This window comes from Dryobates pubescens, chromosome 20, assembly GCF_014839835.1.
Source record: "Dryobates pubescens isolate bDryPub1 chromosome 20, bDryPub1.pri, whole genome shotgun sequence".
NCBI lineage: Eukaryota > Metazoa > Chordata > Aves > Piciformes > Picidae > Dryobates > Dryobates pubescens.
In genome coordinates, this window is record NC_071631.1 from 3,572,955 (window position 1) to 3,596,467 (window position 23,513).

Genomic DNA, 23,513 nt, shown 5'->3' on the forward strand with positions numbered 1-23,513 from the left:
CAGGTTGCCCAGGGAGGTGGTAGAAGCCTCATCCCTGGAGGTTTTTAAGGCCAGGCTGGATGTGGCTCTGAGCAACCTGCTCTAGTGTGAGGTGTGGTGACAGGTTGGACTCGATCTTTGAGGTCTCTTCCAACCTTTGTGATACTGTGTCCCTGTCCATGGCAGGGGGGTTGGAACTGGATGATCCTTGAGGTCCCTTCCAACCCTAACAATTCTATGATTCTGTGATCTGGCAAGCAGCAGGCACTGCAGCTGCAATGTCTGCTTCTGAACATGTGTGTGCACCTTGCCTTGGCATTCAGCTTCCCTGGTGGCTTTTGTTTCATTTGAGTGTGCACAGTGCAAAGTGACCTGCAACATGGCTTGGATTTTGCATAAATGGGTCCCCCCCCCCCCCCCTTCTCCTCCTCCTTCTTTTTCCCCTTTTCTTCTGTTTCACCCTCAGGTGTTCAAGTTCAGTGCAACAGCTGTAAAACTTCCTCAAACCCTCAGTACCACTTGGCCATGTCGGATGGGAGCATACGCAATTTTTGCAGCTACAATTGCGTAGTCGCTTTTCAGGTGCGGCCTCTTCAGATTTTACTTCTTAGCTGAGTAATAAAGGGGTGGTGGGAACCAACCTGGACTGGCAGGTGAAAGATGTGCTGCTGTAAAATAAATAGCCCCTTCCCTCAATTTGCTTTCCTGCAGAATCTGTTCAACAAGCCTGCAGGGATGAACTCCTCGGTGGTGCCTCTGTCGCAAGGTCAAGTCATTGTGAGCGTTCCCTCGGGCTCAACGGTATCGACCAGTGTCACCACCTCCACTGTGTCCCCCAGCTCCATGAGCAGCAGTTCAGCTGCAGCTGGTTTACAGAGGCTGGCTGCCCAGTCCCAGCAAGTCACTTTTGCCCGTCCTGTTGTCAAACTCAAGTGTCAGCACTGCAACAGATTGTTTGCGACCAAACCGGAGCTGCTTGACTACAAGGTAAGCAAGAGCAGAGCTTCCCAGGCTTTGATTTCTCAACAGAAACCCAAGAATCAGAGAATCATAGGATGTTAGGGGTTGAAAGGGACCTCTAGATACGAGCAAGTCCACAGGTTGTAGCATATATTTAATGTCACTACTGCTCTGTTGCTTGCTATGACCTGCTTTGAAGGAGTTCAAGGTCCCTTCCAGCCCAAACCATTCTATGATGTTAGGAAGAAGTTCTTCACCGTAAGAGTGGTGAGACACTGGAACAGGTTGCCCAGGGAGGGGGTGGAAGCCTCATCCCTGGAGGTTTTTAAGACAAGGCTGGATGTGGCTCTGAGCAGCCTGATCTAATGTGAGGCATCCCTGCCCATGGCAGGGGGCTTGGAACTAGATGATCCTTGAGGTCGCTTCCATCTCTGACAATTCTCTGAATCTATGAATTTGGAGCTGATTTTCACAGTATGGTAGGGATTGGAAGGGATGTCTGGAGATCACCAAGTCCAAGCCCCCTGCCAAGGCAGGTTCACCTAGAGAAGGTCACACAGGAACCCCTCCAGCTAGGTTTGGAATGTTTCCAGAGGTGGAGATTCCAGCACCTCTCTGGGCAGCCTGTTTCAGTGCTCTGCCACCCTTAAATTAAAGCAGTTACTCCTTTTGGCATCATGTAACCAATATCAAAATTAATACTAATATTGATTGTAACAACAGAAACAAAACTCCTTAACCTTATCATTGCCTGGCTAGATAAACACATTCCTGCTTCTTGGTCCTAGAGATGATCCTTTTAACTCCAGGACAAAGCACACTGACGAGAGCTTGCAGCAGAATATTGTGCTGTTACAGGGCTAAAGGAGGAGACTCGCTCGTGCTGTCTGTCACTGAGTTCCGGGGTCACAAATGCACTTGTGGGGTTTTATTAACAATTGACAACCTGGGATGTGAGACATGGGGACCAAAACATTCTGGCATGTGTTGCAGGGTAAGATGTTACAGTTCTGTGGGAAGACCTGCTGTGATGAATATAAGAAGAGGAGCAGCGTGATGGCAATGTGCGAATACTGCAAAATTGAGAAGATCATCAAGGAGACAGTGAGATTCTCAGGAGTAGATAAAACTTTCTGTAGTGAAGGTAAGAAAGGGCAAGGCTGTGGCTCAGACCAATCAAGGCAGAAATGCTTTGGCTTGAAGTTATTGGTGGTGCTAACCTGAGCATTTTAGGTTTGAAAACCGATTTTTAAGAAGAAAACTTAGTTCTCCCTTTACATTTTAATGCTAGGTGTCAACAAATGACTGCAGGCAGACCTAAATGCCAGAACTACAAGTGCCAAGCAAATGGCATTTTGATACTGATGGATGTTTTTGGTCTTTTCCTGGTTTCTCTTCTCTTTTAGGTTGTAAACTGCTCTATAAACATGACTTGGCTAAGCGCTGGGGAAACCACTGCAAAATGTGCAGTTACTGTTTACAGGCTTCCCCCAGACTGGTCCAGCATCACTTTGGGGGGAAGATGGAGGAGTTTTGCTCAGAGGACTGCATGTCTAAATTCACAGTTTTGTATTACCAGGTAAGCAATATTCTCACACAGCATCCTCTAGAATATGAATGCATCCCCAGAAGACCCTTTGGACACTAGGAGCTAAGGGAGCTGCCCATAGCTGTCCCCTGTGTCCCTGGAACGTATTGTCCACATGTGAGAGATGAGTAAATCCTTCTTAGCTTTTGAGTAGCAGTGTTCTCTGTAGAGAAAACCTCATATGGGTTGTGGGAAGACAGACACTGAATGTTCTGCTGCTTAGGGATGCACCCATAGAGATTTCTTAACCCTGTGTTTGCTCAGCAGGGTGCAGAGAGGGTTTTATGCACATCCTCTTTGTTGCTGTTTACAAGCGTGTTAAATTTCTCCCTCACTCTTCTTTTCCTAGATGGCAAAGTGTGATGGTTGTAAGAGGCAAGGTAAACTCAGTGAATCCATGAAATGGCAAGGGGAGATCAAGCATTTTTGCAATCTGCTTTGTATTCTGTTGTATTGTAATCAGCAAAGTGCTCCTGACCCTCCACCCACAAACAACACAGGTAAAACAGGCTGGGAATGGTGTTGCCTTTTGGTGTGCATGGTGGTGGATGTGAGCATTTATTTGGAAACCTGATGCAGTGAAATCAGGGTAGAGTTCAGTGAACTCTGATCTGCTCAGACCTCACCTGGAGTAGTGCATCCAGCTCCAGCTTCCTCCTCAGGCCCTCCTTCTTTGAGAAAGGACTCAACCCCTGTCATAGCAAATGTGGTGTCCCTTGCAAGCACCCCTGCTGCCCAGCCCACGGTTAACTCCAACAATGTTTTACAAGGTAAGATCAGCAGAATGCCTTCAGTTTTTAAGTCTCTGTTTCTGAGCATTTCTGGGGTCCCCAGCATGAAGGGGACATGGAACTACTGGAGCAGGTGCAGAGGAGGCCACAAAGATGATCACAGGGCTGGAGAACCTCCCCTACAGGGACAGGCTGAGAGAGTTGGGGCTCTTCAGCCTGGAGAAGAAAAAGCTCCAGGGAGACCTTAGAGCAGTGTTCCAGTACCTGAAGGGGGCTACAGGAGAGCTGGGAAGGGAGTTTTGACAGGCTTTTGTAGCGATAGGATGAGAGGCAATGGCTTATAGCTGGAAGAGGGGAGATTGAGACTGGAGATTAGGAAGAAATTCTTTACTCTGAGGATGGTAAGACACTGGAACAGGTTGCCCAGGGAGGTTGTGGATGCCCCTTCTTTGGAGGTGTTCAAGACAAGGTTGGATGAGGCCTTGAGCATCCTGGGCTAGTGAAAGGTGTCCCTGCCCATGGCAGAGGGTTGGAACAAAAGCCTCTTCCAACCCAAACCATTCTACGAGTCTATGCTCAGGACTCCTTCCCACTGAAGGCCACAACAAATTCTTCATTATCATAGAATCAACAAGATTGGAAAAGACCTGAAAGATCATCAAGTCCAACCTGTCACCCAAGACCTCATGACTACTAAACCATGGCACTAGGTGCTACGTCCAATCCCCTCTTGAACACCTCCAGGGACGGAGGTGCTTCATCCCTGCAACCATTCCAGGCTGTTTGGGACTCTGAGCAACCTGCTCTAGCTGCAGATGTCCCTTCAGAGGGGCTGGACTGGATGATGTTTAAAGGTCCTTTCCAACCCAAACCATTCTATGATACTATGACCTGGGAGCAGGAGACGACTTTACTAGCTGCCACTAGCAGGCATGTTGGACTAGCTGACCTTTAAAGGTCCCTTCCAACCTAAAGCATTCTGACTTTTAACAGTATATACATCTTCTACTGGGAGGCTTGCCCATTGCCCATGGAATGGGCTCAGTGTTAGATCTCTCTCTTACTTCAGACAATTTCAAACTTCTGCAGGTGTGAAATGAGAATTGCTTCATATACCAAACCTAAATTGGGATTTTACAGAAGATGAAACAAAAGCACTTGCTTTTCAGTCACTTCCCCAAAACAAACCCCCCATTTTGTTGGGCTAAGCTGTACTGATATCTATTGAAGACATGTGAGATCCCAGCCTGTCTCCTGTACTTGCTAGCACATAGCCAGGTAGGGGAGAATGATTTCTTCTGTGAAATGAAGATTAACAAGTGGTGAAATTAACAGACTTTTAATATATGCCCAGACTTCCATGTATGCACTTAAACCAGCCAGTTCTGTAGGCATATGAAGAAGTTTAACCCTTTCTCTGTCATGAAACGTTGATTCTTGAGCTCTCAATGCCAAGGTTGATGTGTGCTGGAGCTGTTTTCCTTGCTCATTACTTCAGCAGATGGAATGGGAAGGAGGGTGGGAATGAAGCCCAGAGGAGGTAGAACTGTGAGTTTCTTGTGGGGATGAAATGCAAAAGGAAGGCAGGCCCACAAAGACAGGAGGAGGAAGCAAAACAACAGGCAGAAATATCTCTGATGCTAAAGACAGGCAGAATCTCCCACTGAGTGATGCTGGCTGCAACAGAGAGGTACCTAACAAGGAGTATTGACTGAAAGCTTACGGTGTGCACCAGGGTTCAGCTCTTCAGCTTTGTGCACATCTGCTGCTCACATTGGTGGGAGCTGTTTTGCCTCATTCAGAGTAATAGGAGTAACTTTATACTTTCAGGCCATAACTATACCATGTGGTACTCCTGGTCTTGTCAGTAGATCTGGCTGTTAGGAAGGAGAGCACAATGCAGGGTGGATCTGCTTCTCCAGCAGCCTGCCTGCAGCTTCAGCTGAGGCAAGCACAACACCTTTGCAAAACTGAACTGCAGGCAAGCCCCTGAACTGGGGGCTGCCAGCACAATGGGGTGCCTCAGAAGAGTGGGGTTTTTGATGAAATGTGTTAATTCCAGGTGATGTAACAAATGCTGCAAACCTAAGGACTATGAGAGCCTCTTAAAATCCCCCTCATTCATTATTTGTCAGGATCTCAACTTTCTCCCATGCTCTGTATGTTTGATGCTGAGCATGGTGAGGCTTCCAGCCCTCTTGTCTCCTGAGTGCTGCTGTGATACACATCTGTTACAAGGAGAAAGCTGCTTTCATACCCTGGTGAACTCCTGATATGTGTCTGTGACTGGAACACAACTTAAATTTACTTGTGGGGGGGGCAGCTCCTATTGAAGCTGAAACACTACAGTTGGACACCTCCATGCCCTTCTCATGTAGCAGCCTTTTCCATGTGGACCCCAGTCAGGAGGGTGGGTGTTGTTTCAGAAACACTGGTTTATGAATTCTCATCTGGCTTATTTTACTTTTCTTCTGTTCACTTTGTCCAGCAAACCTTTCTACAGCACCAGCTTCCTCCTCAGGCCCTCCTTCTTTGAGAAAGGACTCAACCCCTGTCATAGCAAATGTGGTGTCCCTTGCAAGCACCCCTGCTGCCCAGCCCACGGTTAACTCCAACAATGTTTTACAAGGTAAGATCAGCAGAATGCCTTCAGTTTTTAAGTCTCTGTTTCTGAGCATTTCTGGGGTCCCCAGCATGAAGGGGACATGGAACTACTGGAGCAGGTGCAGAGGAGGCCACAAAGATGATCACAGGGCTGGAGAACCTCCCCTACAGGGACAGGCTGAGAGAGTTGGGGCTCTTCAGCCTGGAGAAGAAAAAGCTCCAGGGAGACCTTAGAGCAGTGTTCCAGTACCTGAAGGGGGCTACAGGAGAGCTGGGAAGGGAGTTTTGACAGGCTTTTGTAGCGATAGGATGAGAGGCAATGGCTTATAGCTGGAAGAGGGGAGATTGAGACTGGAGATTAGGAAGAAATTCTTTACTCTGAGGATGGTAAGACACTGGAACAGGTTGCCCAGGGAGGTTGTGGATGCCCCTTCTTTGGAGGTGTTCAAGACAAGGTTGGATGAGGCCTTGAGCATCCTGGGCTAGTGAAAGGTGTCCCTGCCCATGGCAGGGGGTTGGAACAAAAGCCTCTTCCAACCCAAACCATTCTACGAGTCTATGCTCAGGACTCCTTCCCACTGAAGGCCACAACAAATTCTTCATTATCATAGAATCAACAAGATTGGAAAAGACCTGAAAGATCATCAAGTCCAACCTGTCACCCAAGACCTCATGACTACTAAACCATGGCACTAGGTGCTACATCCAATCCCCTCTTGAACACCTCCAGGGACGGCGACTCCACCACCTCCCTATGCTTCATTTGAGTGCAGACAGCTTTGTCCTTCCTTCCCCTGGGTATAAATAATGACTTAAATTTATGTACCACATCCCAGGGAATGAGGTTTGGTGGAAATTCTTTTTCTTGACCTTGGCAGATAAGGGTTATGGTCCTTGCTGATAAGCACACAGGTTATTGTATGGTGTTTTTTCTCCCTTCACAGGTGCAGTCCCTACTGTGACAGCAAAAATAATAGGAGATGTAAGTTTTACAAGAGACTCTTTTACTCACTTTGGCCCAGATTGTATCAATAACAAGTAAAGTATCCAATAATTTTCCACAGTCATTTTGTAACTGCTTTTCCTGCTTGGGATTGGGATTTTAAATTCATCCAGGTGGCAGGTGCTTGATTCAAATGGACTGAATTTGTGTGGTAGAGACAAATCATCTCAGTGCTCTGCAGTCATCTTAACTGTGGGGAATGAAGAGCAGTTCAGTGAGATGCAAAAGCTTTTTTGTGTCCACTGGATTAAATGTTTGAAGGCAAAGCTTGCTTTAAGCTCTGGAGATGGTGGTTGTTCTCAAGCAGTTCATGGGTGCTTTCTGTACTTGAGGCTACCTTTTGTGCTGGAAGTGATGTCAGAACAACTGGCATGGGAGGAATGGGACCAGTGTGGGCTGCTGAGGCTAACATGACCAAGCTCTGACAGCTTAGCTTGCCCTCTGCACTCCCTGCTTGCTCAGTTGGTAGAGCATGAGACTCTTAATCTCAGGGTCATGGGTTCGTGCCGCGTGTTGGGCACCGCTTCTGTGGTTCTGGCATCTCAGGGTTTTTTTCCCTCCCTTCAATAAGCTCTTCTGCCTAACCAGGGGGCCACATGGCCTTTGTCCCCCCACCCTACTTCATCTTCCCAAAGCAGCTCCTGCTCCCTCTACACCATTACTGCACCCATCCCAGGGCCAGGGGCAAGGCTCTCAACCAGCCAAGCTACACACAGTGGAGCTCAGCCCCAGCCAGCACCCATGGATAACATTAAGAGTAGTCATCAATCCTGGTCCTAACAGCCGGGGGGCCACCAGGCCCCCCGGCCTTTGTTGTCACCACCACCATCACCCAGTGTGCACCAAGGGCACTCACCAGTGATGAGAGGAGGATCCTCCAGCCCGGATGGGCTCAGCTTGGGGCTTCTGCCTCTCCTGAGGGGCATTAAAAAGGGGAGTGGGTGGGGAGGGCAAAATGGCCACACCTGGGGTGGGAGGAGACTCCAACAGAGCCCAGGTGCTCTGGATTTGAGGAGAAAAAGGGGGAAATGGGATGGATGGGGTGGAAAGAGGGCAGATATGGTGGGGAAAAAGAGGATTTTAAAATAACTTTTCTTTTCCATGAATCCTTCATAATGCACAACTGCAGTTCATGGTTTGGTTTGCCTCCATGCAAAAAGAACAAACCCACCAATACTTCACAAAATAAAGCACAGTGGTGGCTATTGCAGTGAAACCTTTCCATCATTATCACTTTGCTTGGTGGGAAGATTCTGTGCTCTTCAGGTCAACAGAACAAGGTTTAACAAAACAACAAAAAAGTTCTGCAAGAGTGAATTTTTTCCCTGGATACCAGCAGGCAACACCAGGCTGATTGAGGGGACTGGAGCATGTGCCCTATGAGGAGGGGCTGAGAGCCCTGGGGCTTTTTAGTCTGGAGAGGAGAAGAATGAGAGGAGATCTAATAAATGTTTATAAATATCTGAGGGCTGGGGGTCAAGAGGGAGGGGACAGGCTCTGCTCAGATGCACCCTGGGATAGGACAAGGGGCAATGATTGTAAACTACAGCACAGGAGGTTCTACCTCAACATGAAGAGGAACTTCTTCACTGTGAGGATCACAGAGCACTGGAACAGGCTGTCCAGAGAGGTTGTGGAGTCTCCTCTTCTGTAGACTTTCAAGACCTATCTGGATGCATTCCTTTGTGACCTGTGCTGGATTCTGTGATCCTGCTCTGGCAGGGGGTTTGGACTCGATGATCTTTGAAGGTCCCTTCCAACCCCAAACATCCTATGATCCTATGATGGAGCTGTGGGGAGTCACTGTCACTGCTTATCTGTGAACACAGCTCCTATGTCCCTATTCCTGAGCTCTTTGGGGTGTGTGGTATACAGCTTGCAACTCTTAAAGCATGAAGATTTGATTGTGTAGCTCTCAGGTTCTGAAGAGTGACACCTTTGCTTTTAGCTGAAGTCACTTACGGATTAGAGTAGGAATTCTCCCTAAGGAAACAGATTCTGGTATTTGAATGCAGGACTAAAAATTACAGTTAGGACATGAAATTAGTAGAGGCACAAATAGTCTGTGTCTGTAATCAGGAAGTGATGCTGACACTGCCAGCATTTGTGTTCATTTTTGACATCTTTTCTGTGCTTTCACAGCAGTTTATTGAGGTTTTTGGGTATCTGGATCTGCCAGTCATCAAAAGTATCTCAATATAATTCTCCTTGGCTTTGCCATCAATAAGTTTCCAAGGTCAAAAGTCTGTAGAGATGATTTGACTACAAGATCCAAATATTCCTGCAGAGTTGTTAACAAAAAAAAAGAGTATTTTAAATGATGAAAATAGATGGAGGTGAGGAGCAGAAAGCACCAAATGCATTAGCAAGCTGCTTTTGCAGTAGTTATTAAATGATGATGTTTGGCATCCAGGGGAACTTGTAATTGTTCAACCTGCTGTAGTAGAGAAGTGACCTGACAGCACCTTTCAAAGCAGTACTGACCCTGCCCCATCTGTGTTTCTCCAAACAGGCTAGCACACAGACAGATGCCCTAAAGCTGCCATCATCCCAACCACCCAGGCTTCTGAAAAACAAAGCATTACTGTGCAAGCCAATCACACAGACCAAGGCCACCTCATGCAAACCTCACACACAAAACAAAGAATGCCAGACAGGTATGTAGCTAATCCCCTACCCCTCTTGCCTGGGTTGTACTTCAGAGAGCACTGCATGGTTTATGTCCTACAGGATGGTCTATTAATACATTTTTAAAGCCTTTGGTAGTTTTCAGATTGTTGTGTGGTAATTTCCAACGAGGAGTTAGCCTTAGAGAGGTAAAACATTTGTTGTTCTTTGCCATCTTGAAAGCAAATCCTGAGACTGGCTCTAACTCAGCTTTCTGCACTCATCTCAGCTATGGGGAATGCAGAGAGCGATGGAGGCAGCTTGTTTTCCTGACAAGTTGTGAGGTCTTTGCTCTCACAAGCCACAGGAGCAGACTCATTTTAATAAAGTGCAGGATTTTTCCAAGATGATTTTAATTCTCACTTGCCTTTAGCTATTGGATACAAAGAACCTCTGAAAACTAATTCCTTATTTCTAAGATCATTTCATTTAGATTCATATTTGCTCTGAGCTCCCTCTGTGGGAGGGCTGGGAGGAAACAGAAACACCTTGAAAGGCTATTTCATAGTCCAGGTTGCCACTGAAGAGTGCTTTTGTTAATGCAGAAGGAGCTTGGAGTATGCAGCCTTGGTGTAAACCTCTCCATGAGGAAGCTAAAGTTAAGTGGAAAGACTGCAGTAGTTTTTTTAGTGGTATCTTCTTATGGCCTTGTGGTTAGTTGTGGGATAATTGCAGTAACACAGCATTTACTTGCCTGCAGACCTTAGTATTTAATGCTTATTTCCCCTCTCTCCCCTTCCAGCATTAGTCATGCAGCCAGTGTTGTTTCTTTACAAACTGGAGTAGTAAAACAAGTGAAGGATGTCTGTGAGCCAAGGTGCAGCACTGTGCAACAAACAGAAGTCCAGACAATTATCATGGACACTCTGGAGTGTGCTGGATGGGCATGTGGGGAAATCATTTCTGGTTTGTTCTGTTTTTCATACAACAGAAGAAGAAGAAGAAGTTCCACCCAAAGTCATTGTGGTTCCTGTTCCTGTCCCAGTGTTTGTGCCAGTGCCCCTTCACCTCTACACTCAGTACACACCAGTTCCACTTGGGATGCCAGTACCTGTAAGTTGGACTTCAGTTCACTGGAGAAGTGCTTTCCAGTCTTGTTTCTGGACACACAGCAGTGTTCTTGGGTTTTGTGACTGGTCCTGCAAGGGGTTTTGAAGTCTTTGAAGTCAGGTTGTTCTGGGTTTTTTTCTTTATCACATCTTGGTTGGTGAAGCACTTCCACAAAGCTGCAGAAATGAAACAGCTTCTCCAGTCTGGAGTTATTTTGAGATCAAATTGAGTCTTTCTAAACTGTATGGAAGATAAAATGAGAGGGAACTCCTTTCTGTATCTGCTCTTTTTCTTCATCCCAAAGATACTACTAATATTTTCCACATGTTCCATAGGTACCAGTTCCCATGCTCTGCCCAACTACCCTGGAAAATGCTGATAAGGCCATGGAAACTATTCAGGATATCAAGGAAAAGATTCCCACAAGTCCATTTGAAGCTGATCTCCTTCAGATGGCAGAAATGATTGCAGAAGATGAGGAGAAAGAAAAAACACACTCTCATGGTGGTAGGTGGTGTTTCTAAATAGGAAACTAAAGGCAGTGAGCTGGAGGTCCTCTCACCATGGAAAACAGATGGAGAAGTAGCTGTAGGGCCTGGGTTTGCTGCTTCCCAAGCATACACACCAAGGGGAGTGGTCCTGTTGTCTTACCAACATTTATTTTCTACAGTGAAAGTGTTTGTGCAGGTGAAGTGCCAAGCCAGACTGGACTGTAATGCTTATGCCATGTCCTAGCAACTTTGATTCACTTACTCTTTTCAAATGAGGAGGCCTTTGGGGAATTCAGCTGAGCTGTGTATTTGGAGATTGTTTTGCCTCTGTGTGCAATATTCTGTTCTTTGTTTTGAAAACACATTTCCCTGGAAGATTAATTTTCTCTTCCTCCATAGTTGCCATCTCAGGTGCTGGCTCTAGTTGCACCTTCCTGAAGCTTTTGTGGTTTCACAGAGTCAGTGCTCAGCAGAGCTGTGCTTAGCATAGATCCCACCTCAGATACCGGGCACTGACAGTGGTTTGAAGGTCTTTGCTTTCCCTCTCCCTGATCCTAGGTGCTGATTTGACTTTTGTTGACAGTAACAGATTGCTAGAGGTAGTAATCTTCAGATCAGTACATCAGGCTTTGGCAGGAGTCAAAATCAAGAAGACAGAGCAGCTGCTTTACGAGAACATTATCCTGTCAGGTTGTTTGTGGAGGGTGCTGCAGGTTGGAATGTGTTGGATAGTGATCATCCCATGTAATAAAAGTGGAACAAGCTCAAAAGAAATGAACAAATACCAAATAGCTTACTTATGACTCAAACACAGAGGGGTGGAAACTTTTGGAATAGCAAAGCTGGGTTAGTTCTGCATTTCTGTTTCTCCCATAACAAGGCAGGAGGCTGTTAGGAGAGGTCTAGTTGGAGGAAAAGTGCCATGAAATGTTTCAGTATCGTGACCCAACACGTAGGTTTTGTGGTGTTCAGAGTGTTTTGTGCTGGTCCTGTGAGCTGTCAGCCACTTGCAGATACAATTTTCTTTCTCTTTCTAAAGGATCTCAAACATCTGAGCACGAACTCTTCCTGGACCCCAAGATATTTGAGAAAGGTCAGTTAGACTTAGTCTTGCAAATGGATTTTGATCCTGGTCTGTCTTTTCTTGCAAACTCCTCTGTCTGCCCTTTCCTGTAGCACATGGTGTGTCTGCTCACTCTTGTTACAGACCAAGGCAGCACTTACAGTGGTGATCTGGAGTCAGAAGCAGTGTCCACTCCTCATAGCTGGGAAGAGGAGTTAAACCACTACACCCTGCGATCAAACGCGCTGCCAGAACCAGATCCAGAGCTGAAGCAGTTCTCCAAAGGGGATGTGGAGCAGGACCTGGAGGCAGATTTTCCATCAGGTCAGTATAATGGGAAGGAAAATTCCATTGTTGTGTACAAGTGCACACAGTTTTCTGAGCAAGCATTGTCCCAGCAGCCTGCTTGTGCAGGGTTTTCACGTGGTCAGAGTGTGTGTTTAAAGCTGCAGTAGCACATCAGCTCTGCTAAAAAAATACTCTTTTTGAGATGCTACTGGTGTCTTTAAAGACAGCACTCTGTGGTGGAGTCAGCCCCCTGGAGGTGGCTAAAAGGCCACGTGGATGTGGTGCTGAGGGATGTGGTTTCATGGTGGTGGCTTAGCAGTGGTGGGATTGTGAGCTCTAGGTGAGTGGTTGGACTTGATTCGTAGAGTCATAGAATGGTTTGGGTTGGAAAAGACCTTAAAGGTCATCTAGTTCCAACCCCCTGCCATGGGTAGGGACACCTTCCACTAGAATAGGCTGCTCAAGGCCTCATCCAGCATGCCCTTGAACACCTCTATGGAGGGGACATCCCTGGAGGCAACCTGTTCCAGTCTCACCACTGAGAATTTCTTCCTAATCTCCAGTCTCACTCTCCCCTCCCCAGGCTTCAATCCATTCCCTCTCCTCCTATCACTACAAATCCTTTATTCTCAAAGGTCTGTTCCAACCTTAACTGTTCTATTATTCTGCAGAAGCCTTGGCAAGAGTAACAGGTAGCCTTTCTTGACTCTTGAATTTATCACTTCTGTGTCCCTAGGTATAATTCATGCAGGTGGTGCAGAAGAATCTAAGAGTAGCTGAATAAGTAGACCCACTGTTGGGGGGTCTGACAGTTGTCTCTCTTTATACAGAAATGACATCATTGCTTAGTTCAGAGATTCATAGAATGGCTTGGGTTGGAAGGGACCTAGATCCAACCCCCTGCCATGGGCAGGGACACTTTGCACTAGACCAGGCTGCTCAAAGCTTCAAATTCTTGAAATTATGAATTATTCAAAGGCAAAGCATTATTTGAGTGTCCAGATGTGATTGCCAAGTGTTAAGGTCTCCCATAGGATCTAAGTGACACTTCTACCTGGGCTGTTAAATCATGTAATTAAACTCTTAATGGTGTTGGTTTGACTTCAGACTCATTTGACCCTCTCAGCAAAGGACTGGGTTTGCATTCACGCTCACGAGCGAGACGGAGACATAGAGATGGCTTCCCACAGCCAAAGAGAAGGGTAAGGAAGGACTTGTGGAGCACCAGCTCCTTGCATTTCAACTCACAACATTCTGTGTCTGCTTGTACTCAATTAACTGCTCCAGGGTGACAAAAAAATTGCTGCTTCAGGGTGGAAATGAGAAGTCACTTTAACCACGCTGTGTGCTTTCTCCTGTTCTGCTGTAGGAGCTAAAATTTTTAGCTAGGGCAAATGCTCTGTTTAGGGAAGAATGTCTCTTAAATGTGTGCCATTTCAAAACTCTCCCCAAGAGATGTCTTTGAGTAGTGCCATAGCCCACGGGAAAGGAGGCCTTTCTGTGCAAATTGTATCACAGTGAGGATTGTTGGCATGCATTGCACCTTTTCTGTAAAGCATTCAGGTTTGTCCACATGCAGCAAATGCATGTGGGCTGTGTAGCCATGTCCACTCTACAGCCATTCAAAAATACAGCTATCCACTGTACAGCCATTCAAATAATTACACAGATATCCACTATATATCCATAAGTATATATAGGTCCATTAAGTATATATCCATTAAAAAAATACATATTTATCCACTAAATATATATGTGTGTATTTTAACATGGACATATATACATATACACACATAAAACTATATAATATACACATAAAAATACATGTCTATTAAGAAGATACAGATAGGGAGAGATACAGATAGAGATAGAGGGAGAGATACAGAGAGAGAGGGAGAGAGAGAGAAAGGGAGAGATAGAGATGGAGAGAGGGAGAGATAGAGAGAGAGGGAGAGATAGAGGGAGAGATACAGAGATACAGATGGAGGGAGAGGTACAGAGGGAGATACAGATAGAGATAGAGGGAGAGATACAGAGAAAGAGAGGGAGAGATATAGAGATAGAGGGAGAGATACAGAGAAAGAGATGGAGAGATACAGAGAAAGAGAGAGATACTGAGAGAGATAGAAAGAGAGATACAGATAGAGATAGATACAGAGGGAGATACAGATAGAGATACTGATAGAGATAGAGAGAGGGAGAGATACAGAGAGAGAGATAGAAAGAGAGATACAGATAGAGATAGACACAGAGAGAGATACAGATAGAGATACAGAGAGAGAGAGAGGGAGAGATCAATCTCTGTCATGAGAGTAGAATTTTACCATGTCAGCTTAATGACCTTTTGCTGTGAGATGAAGCTAAGCATCCAGAGATGAAGATTTTGCTAGCTCTTGATTTATTTTGGTTTCTTTCTTTGCCTGCAGGGCAGGAAGAAGTCTGTCGTTGCTGTAGAGCCCCGGAATCTGATGCAGGGCTCCTACCCAGGCTGCTCTGTTTCTGGGATGACCCTGAAGTATATGTATGGGGTAAATGCCTGGAAAAACTGGGTCCAATGGAAAAATGCACAGGAGGAACAAGGGGACCTGAAGTTTTCAGGTAATGTTTTCTCTCTCAGTGGAAACTTGGTTGAACTAAGAGCACTTGGTGTGATGTTGTTCAATTAAAAATCAGGATCAGATATTACTGAGTTTAAAATGTCCATAGGTGGAGGAAAGATTTGATGGAATACTGTCTTAAGGTATTATCCTGCTTTTAAAAACCATAGAAACATTCCATTCTGTATTACAGATTGCATTGGGTTGGAAGGGACCCTCAAAGATCATCTTGTCCAAGACCCCTGCAGTGAGCAGGGATGCCTCCATATTAATCTGTTGCCTATCAAAAGAGGCTTTAAAATGCCAGATGTCTTTTTAGATGTCTTTTTGACATTAAAAATGTTGAGGTTTAACCTCCCTTTTGCCTTCATTTGCATGCAGGAATTCTTCATTTGTAGTGGGGATGCTTTGTGCATCTGAGCTGTTAGCAGGCAGCAGGCAGCACTAACTTGGCTCCATCTCTCCCATCTGTAGAATAGAATGGAATGGAATGGAATGGAATGGAATGGAATGGAATGGAATGGAATGGAATGGAATGGAATGGAATGGAATGGAATGGAATGGAATAGAATAAACCAGGTTGGAAGAGACCTTCAAGATCATCGTGTCCAACCCATCATCCAACACCACCTAATCAACTAAACCATGCAACCAAGCATCCTGTCAACCTGTAACCTGTTAACCTGTAGTTAACACAGGTTGGAGATTAGGAGCAATATCTTGACTTCGAGAGTGGTCAAGCATGGGAACAGGCTGCCCAGGGAGCTGGTGGAGTCACCATCCCTGGAGGTGTTCGAGAAACCTGTGGCCATGGCACTTTGGGACATGGTTTAGCGGCCACGGTGGTGTTGGGTTGAAGGTTGGACTCAACAGTCTTGAAAGTCTCTTCCAACCAAAACAGTTCTCTGATTCTCTAAGATCTGATAGTCCTGCCTGTGTGAGGAGATTTAATCTGTTGGCTGAAATTCATTTTTTCTGGTCCTTTTCTTGGCCACAGTTCGTCCTGTGAAGCTCAAGGAGGACATCCTCTCATGCACTTTTGCTGAGCTGAGCTTTGGCTTGTGCCAGTTTATTCAAGAGGTGCGGAGACCAAACGGAGAAAAATATGATCCTGACAGCATCTTATACTTGTGCCTTGGAATTCAGCAGGTAAGTCAGGAATGAGGATATTGCTGTACAGGGCTTGCCCTGGTTGTTTGTGCTTTAGAGCCATTGTCCCATGTAGCTGCTTGGGTTTTGGAGAGGAGGCAAGAGTGTCGCTTTTCTGTGCTTCATTCTTCGCCTTGGTCCCCATGTTTGACTCATTGGTCTGGACCTTTTAATGGCCTCTCTCTTTTTATGATGAGAGACAGCAGGCTGCATTGTAATGGGGAGGAAAGTGGCATTCAGGGCTTAGGGGCTTCTACCTAGACACAGACCTTTGGATTTAATGCCTTTTGGATCCTTTTTCATCCATAAGAAAGATTTGTTCCTCAGAATATTAGAAATATGCTAATAGAATATTCTGTGATTTGCTTTATGGTGAAATGGTTTAGAACCTAAAAGAGTGACACAATGCTCTTCTAACACCCAAGTGTACATGGAAGAGGTTACCCACAGCAGAGACTGAGCTCCTTCAGTAGCTAGCCAGGGCCTGTGGTGTTGGCAATACCTAGGGAGAAAATAGAGTGGGAACTGTAGCGTTGTCATTAATAAATGCTAAGAGTAATGGTACTGAGCCCTTGCTACCTGCTCTGAGACAGCTGCAATACAAACCTAGGAGAATATAAAACTCAGTGCAAAACTCAGTGTTTTGTATGTTTCTCTCAGGGGCTTTCCATTTCAGACTAGCCAGCTTGTTCCTTTCCTTAAGCAAGTCATTTGGAGACAGGGAATCAAAAGCTCCTTCTGGTGTGGAATTACCTTCATTGGTTTGGGGTTTTTTTTCCTGTCAGTGCTTGGAAAAATGTAGAGTTAAAAGTCCAAGTGCCATGGGGAAGGTTTAGGAAGCAGCAGTTTTCTGCACATCCCAGTTTTGAATTATTTATTGATACTTATTTACTGATGCATGCTCCTGGCTTGTAGAAAACTTTTCTCATGTGCTGCTTGGCAAGAGTTGGAAGGGACTTTAACCCTGGTGCTGGAAATTGAGCTGTTTTAGCAGCTTACTGCTTGGCCTGTGTCTGTTGTCAGGAGCTATTAAGACCTTTACAACTGAAAACCACTCGATGACTCTTCTGCTTTTTATAGGCAGACTTCTTTGCAAGACTGTTTAACATTTAGAGGATGCTGAGTTTTCAGGAAACAGCTCTAGAGCTTGGAATCTTCCCAATCCCACCCAAAACCTCTCTTTTCCTACTGGGGGCATCCCCAGCCCCCCTGCAGCAAATTTGATTTGGTTGCCGACCGAAGATTCCAACCAAAGTGTTTCGGCCCGTAAGACACACTGAGACAGAAAGAAGGGAAAAGAATCTGATGTGTCCTGTATCTTCTCTGCAATGTTTTGTAATCACAAACTTCCTCTTTGTGTTTTTTTTTTCTCTTGTAGTACCTGTTTGAGAATGGTAGAATAGATAACATTTTTACCGAGCCCTATTCCAGGTTTATGATTGAACTTACAAAACTTTTGAAAATCTGGGAACCTACAATTCTTCCAAATGGTAGGACAATTCTTCTGTTTTGTGTAGCTGCATGACAAAACCCTATTCTTAAAGTAACATTTTTTCTCAGTGCCAGGAAGAAGAATGTGAGCTCGAGGCCATTCACATTAGTCTCCTCGTTCTCCACCATGTAACTGTTTGTGGTAGACTAGCCTCATGGATTTCATGTCTGTCTCTACCAGTCCCTCATTACACTTCAGCATTTCCCAGAATCCCAGCATGGTGAGGGGTTGAAAGGGACCTCTGGGAATCCTCTAATCCAACCTCCTGCTAAAGCAGAGGGCACCCAGAGCAGCTTGCCCATGATCACAAGGTCCAGGCAGGTTTTGAAAGACTCCAGAGAAGGAGACTCCACAACCTCTGGGCAGCCTGCTCTAGGCCTCCAGTACCCTCACAACAAAGAAGTTTTCCCTTGTCTATCTTTTCCTGCCTCTGATCAGTCTCTCAACTCCTTTGTAAGAAAGGCTTCCCATTCTGGTAGTCAACATGCCAGTTCTTCCCTTCCCTCAAGTTTTAGCTACTCCTTTTTTGAATAGAGGAGCCAGAATTGCAGCTAACATTCAAGGTGACTTACTGCAAATACCAGGTGCAGTGTAATTCCCTGCTAGCACTGGAAATACTCATGAGAAACCCAAGGATCACATTAGCAAATCATTGGACTCTCAACTCCACCATTTCAGGTTCTCCTCACCTCAGTCACTTCCAAATTAAGAATTCCCAAATTCTGTGGATATTTTCAATTGGTCTTCAGGTGTGGTCATGCAGTTTGTAAGGCTGGGCACCAGCTGCACTGGTAGTGCTTAAGATCTTTTTTGTCAGAGTATCAGCAAAACTTGAGTGATGTTGACAGCTCCATACATGGATCCAGGACTGGCTTTGCATTTAGAAGATGGAACCTTTTCTTTAATCCAGAAGTAATCCAATTATTTATTCAGAGAGTGATGGGGAGCTTTAAACAATAAAATCTCTTCCAAGCCCTCATACCTCCTCTTCCTAACTGACTTCCAATCCTCACAATGGGCTGTTTCTGTACCAAGATTTTGCAGTTTGAACTTAGGAATTCCACATTTTTGTTGCAGTTGGTTGACTGGAGTTTAATGCAGTGAAATCAGCGTTTAGTGAGATTCTGCTGGTGTCTGCAATCCTCCTTTCCATCCTTCTCTCCATTCTTTAGGTATTGGAAGGCCATGCTGCTCCACAGCTTGGTTCTCCATCTCCCCCTCTCTCTCCTGTTGCTGCATGCAGTGTTCTTTGTTTTATTAGAATTAAAATTGCTTGTAAGAGGTCTGAATTAGATCTGCTCTGTGGTTCATGATTAGAGAAGGTTAGCTGAAAGAGGACTCCAGTGCATCTCTGGTGAAAATCCACCTACTTAATTTGACTCATTTCTGCCTTCCCACCCTCCTCACATGTGATGGATGTGTTCAGTGCTTCAGGAAAATCCTGAAGGCCTGCTAGAATAGACCCAGCCTGGAAAAGCTCTTCCTTTGTAACTGAAGATGGGCACAGCCCTAAAACTGCATCAGTAACTCTCTTCTGTCTGTCTTTCCCCTTTCCCCATTGTCTCTCTAGGTTATATGTTCTCAAGAATTGAAGAGGAACACTTGTGGGAATGTAAACAGCTGGGTGCATATTCCCCTATTGTTTTATTGAACACTCTTCTGTTCTTCAACACCAAATATTTCCAACTCAAGAATGTCAGTGAGCACCTGAAGCTGTCCTTTGCCCACGTCATGAGGCGCACCCGCACGCTGAAGTACAACACCAAGATGACTTACTTACGGTTCTTCCCACCCTTCCAGAAGCAGGAGGTAGAGTCAGGTGAGTCCTTAATGATCATTTGCATTTTGCTAATTCATAGAAGCTTGGGTTGGAAGGGACCTTAAAGATCATCCAGTTCCAACCCCCTTGCCATGGGCAGGGACACCTTCCACTAGAGCAGGTTGTTCAAGGCCTCATCCAAGCTGGCCCTGAATACCTCCAGGGAAGAGGCATCCACAACCTCCCTGGGCAACCAGTTCCAAAGTCTCACCACTCTCATGCTGAAGAACTTCTTCCTCAGCTCCAGCCTAACCCTGCTCTCCCTCAGCTTCAAACTATTCCCCCTTGTCCTGTCTCTATACACCCTCATGAAAAGTCCCTTTGCAGCCTTCCTGTAGGATCCCTTCAGGTATTTATAAGAAAAATTACATCCTTCCTGGTTTTCTGCTAGATACTTACCTGTTAGATAGTTCTTGGTGATTCTCTAGAGGAGGGATAGGTTCTGGACAGTCTGTTGCCCATCCAGCAGACCAAACCAACTGACTCGCATGTGACAGACGATCAGTTCCAGCGGTGTGTTTGTGTGCGCTGCAAGCTCCCATCGCTGGCTGCAAGGAGAAGCAGCTAAGGCTTACTCTGCTGATTTTTCACTGAGCTTCTGTGATGCCATTTCTGTTTGTGCAGAGAAATTATCTGTAGGCAAAAGGAAACGCAGTGAAGAGGAGGAGATTGCAACAGCAGTGGAAATGGCTGAAAACACAGACAACCCCCTGCGCTGCCCCGTCCGGCTCTACGAGTTTTACCTCTCAAAATGGTGAGTGACACAGCTTGAGTTGTGGTCCGTGTGCAGGCTAGGACAGGCAGTTGGGCAAGGATCCCACTCAGACCTTTGATGCCTGTGCTGTGGGCCCCTTTCTCCAGCTTCTGGTCCCTCAGTGTGAATGCAACTATGCAGAGAGGACTTCCAGTGTGAGCACTGCTGATACCGTCTGCTGCTGGTGTTGAGAGTCCCAGAGAGATGTGTTCTTTGAAGGCCTGGTGACTCACCCACAGGGTGTAAATGTGGATGGGGGCATTACTGCCATGACCATGGCACTCTCAACTCCTTTAATTCCCTGCCATCATGGGGTTTTTTTGAGGAAAGGTAGGAAAAATGTGAATTAGGTGAACCTGCTGTTAGCTTTTGCCTGCTGAAAAGTGAGGTGGGCTTTTATTGAGGAGTTGGAGACTGTCTCGCAAGGACATAGAAATCATTTTGTCTCTCCTGTTTCTGTATAAACATGAGTTAGATCATTGAGCAGGTGGAATATGATGTTCTGCTCTCTTCAAAGAAAATACACAGGCAGAATGAAACAGCCTCTCATTAGTGTCGACTAAAACTCAGACAAATCACCCTCAGAAACACTCTTACTGAGCTTACTACAACAGGTCCCATTCCTTAGGCAGGGACATGCCCAGCAGCTCTTAGTCTTCCTCTTCTTAACCTTCCATGTCTTCACTTGCATATCATTAGAAGCTTTTAGCTGTCCTTGGGCTGGGAGAACATTCACAATCCTCATCATATATCATAGCTGAGCACCTGCAGCGGTGCAAGCAGCAGTAAAAAATTCACTTTGCTGTTTTAATGTGAATATTGCAAAGCCAGGTGGGAGGGATCCATGCTCTGGAGGGCTTTGTGTCTTCCTCCCAGAGCCTGGAAGCTGCCTCAGAGTCAGACAGGCAGTCTGGCAAGCCATAGGCTGCGCATAGGCTCAGCATTCTGCACCATGAGCAGGGAAGAGGGGATTTAGTTTTGCCAGCTCTGGAACATTGCCTGTGCCAAAGTGCACAGCAATTCTGGAATACTAGAACCTGTTGCATTCAGAGATGGAACATCAATCATATCAAGATGCCAGTACCATTAACTGGATGATGCTCTAATTGAAGGACCACATCTGTAAAGAAGCCACTCTTAATTTTGTTTCTTTACAAGCAGCTAATGCTAAGTGACTCAGGAACAGCTTAACTGCTCCTTAAGGTGAAGAAGGGTGAAAGCAAATCACTAACAAAAGATCCGAATGATTCTCTTCAAATCACAGAATCAGACTGGCTTGGGTTGGAAGGGACCTTAAAGATCATCTAGTTCCAACCCCCCTGCCATGGGCAGGGACACCTACTAGACCAGGTTGCTCAAAGCCCCATCCAGGCTTGGAGCCTCTACAGCCTCTTCCAGTGCCTCACTGTCCTCATGGGGAAGGATTTCCTTCTAATGTCTCATCTCAATCCAGTTTCTTCCAGTCTGAAGCCATTACCCCTTGTTCTGTCACTACAGGCCTTTAGAAACTGTCCCTCCCCAACTCTCCTGTAGACCCCATCAGGTACTGGAAGGCTGCTTTAAGGTCTCCTCAGAGCCTTCTTTTCTCCAGGCTGAACAGAATCACAGAATCAACCAGGTTGGAAGAGACCTTCAAGATCATCAAGTCCAACCAATCACTCAAGCCTAACCAATCAACTAGACCATGGCACTAAGTGCCTCATCCAGGCTTTCCTTAAACAGCCCCAACTCTTTTAGCCTGCCTTTATAGGAGGGTGCTGCAGCCCTCCGATCATCGTCATGGCCTCCTCTGAACCCGTGGCACGTGTTCTCCTCTCTGTAATTTCCTTTGCTGTCTCTCCTTGATGTTTTGGTGAGCAGGACCACTAATGCTGCCTTCTGCTAACAGCCTCTTCCTCTCTTTACCTCGACAGCTCTGAGAGTGTGAAGCAGAGAAGTGATGTGTTCTACCTTCAGCCCGAGCGCGCCTGTGTCCCCAACAGCCCCATGTGGTATTCCACACTGCCAATAGACCCAGGAACCTTGGACATCATGTTAACAAGGATTCTAATGGTGAGGGAGGTACATGAAGAACTTGCCAAAGTCAAATCAGAGGACTCTGATATTGAGTTGTCAGACTAACTGAAGTGTGGGGTATTTTTTTCCTTTGAATACACATCAGAAGCACCAAACTGTGAATACATCCAGCCTTTGGAAAATGTGTATCAAAACAGCAGCAACAAAAAAGCCAAGATAATGTCACTTACAGGCGTATTTTGAACCACAGTGGATGTACAAACCTGAACTGGAAGGAAACAAGCTGTGTAAGCTGCAAAAAAAACAACCCAACAACCCACCACCACCCAAGCAAACCAACCCAACGTCCTGTGGCACCGATAAATCCTCTGAACAAAGTGAAGATGAACTTAACCTCTTTGAGTGGTGCATCAAATCCTTTCTCTGTTGAGGACCCTTTTTTTTTTTAAAAAAAAAAAAAGAAAAGTTGTGAGATGTTTTTAAGGAGAATGGTTGTGTGTAAAACCTACCATAACACTGTTGGGCACGGAGAGCTAGACTGTGGCTCAGGTGGCTTCTCAGCCCGGTGTGGCTGGCAGACCTCGCTGCCAAAGAGCAACGTGGAGATTCTAGAGCTCTTCACGAGGACAGGAGAGGAAGTGATGGCACTTAGACAGACACCTTCTGTTGTAAACACACACACACACACACACACACACACACACATACCTGATTTGATAAGCTTTTGGAAACTGGGATCCCGTGCTGGGCAGGCAGAAGCTGCTGTCTGAATGGACAATGTCTGGTGGCTGTTCGGTGGCCACCGCGACGCCAGAATCTAGCTCTCGGTCCGGGCTGATCCCAGCTCCAGCTCTGCTTGGGCCTGGAGGTGGAAGAGGTGCTGTAGGTCACACTTCAGAGCAATCATGTGGTGAGCATTTCTGGGGTATGTTCAGGACAGTGGCTGTCCTGGGCTCTGTGCAGAGAATCCCTTTCCTAGCCCAGTAGCTCTGCAGTCTGTTGATATAACCTAGCAAATACTGTGGTGCGCGGAAATCTGTTCTCCCTTAAGGCAGCTTTTCCTTTCTCCTCTCTCCCTACCCTTCTTTTTGGGTTATTTTATAAGGCAAATCCAGAGGGCCCCTGGCATTTCAAATGAACGAGATGTGCACTCTTGGTTCTTTTCTCTTTCCACCTTTGCAATGTGCTCAGTGTTGTGCAAAGGATGCAGTATTAACTTCTGACACCAGAACTGTGGTAGCAAATTGCCAGCTGTGTTGTTT

General features: G+C 45.9%; 1 protein-coding gene across 5 annotated transcripts in view; it reads left to right on the forward strand.

The window, feature by feature from the left end:
- Positions 1–22,945, forward strand: part of ZMYM4 (zinc finger MYM-type containing 4) — a 48,230-nt gene extending 25,285 nt beyond the window's left edge. For 4 of the 5 annotated variants that reach the window (XM_054170315.1, XM_054170316.1, XM_054170318.1 and 1 more), the window contains 19 exons: positions 446–561; positions 691–966; positions 1,933–2,083; positions 2,346–2,518; positions 2,877–3,027; positions 5,747–5,887; positions 6,807–6,844; positions 9,378–9,522; positions 10,464–10,585; positions 10,918–11,089; positions 12,113–12,166; positions 12,281–12,460; positions 13,532–13,626; positions 14,851–15,022; positions 16,019–16,170; positions 17,549–17,660; positions 19,233–19,481; positions 20,106–20,235; positions 22,149–22,945. In XM_054170315.1, coding sequence (XP_054026290.1) covers positions 446–561; positions 691–966; positions 1,933–2,083; positions 2,346–2,518; positions 2,877–3,027; positions 5,747–5,887; positions 6,807–6,844; positions 9,378–9,522; positions 10,464–10,585; positions 10,918–11,089; positions 12,113–12,166; positions 12,281–12,460; positions 13,532–13,626; positions 14,851–15,022; positions 16,019–16,170; positions 17,549–17,660; positions 19,233–19,481; positions 20,106–20,235; positions 22,149–22,356 — 2,837 coding nt within the window. In that variant the 3' untranslated portion in view covers positions 22,357–22,945. Of the gene's footprint in view, positions 1–445; positions 562–690; positions 967–1,932; positions 2,084–2,345; positions 2,519–2,876; positions 3,028–5,746; positions 5,888–6,806; positions 6,845–9,377; positions 9,523–10,463; positions 10,586–10,917; positions 11,090–12,112; positions 12,167–12,280; positions 12,461–13,531; positions 13,627–14,850; positions 15,023–16,018; positions 16,171–17,548; positions 17,661–19,232; positions 19,482–20,105; positions 20,236–22,148 lie in introns of those variants that run through there. The other variant, XM_054170319.1, reaches the window with a different exon arrangement.
- Positions 22,946–23,513: the final 568 nt, after the last annotated feature.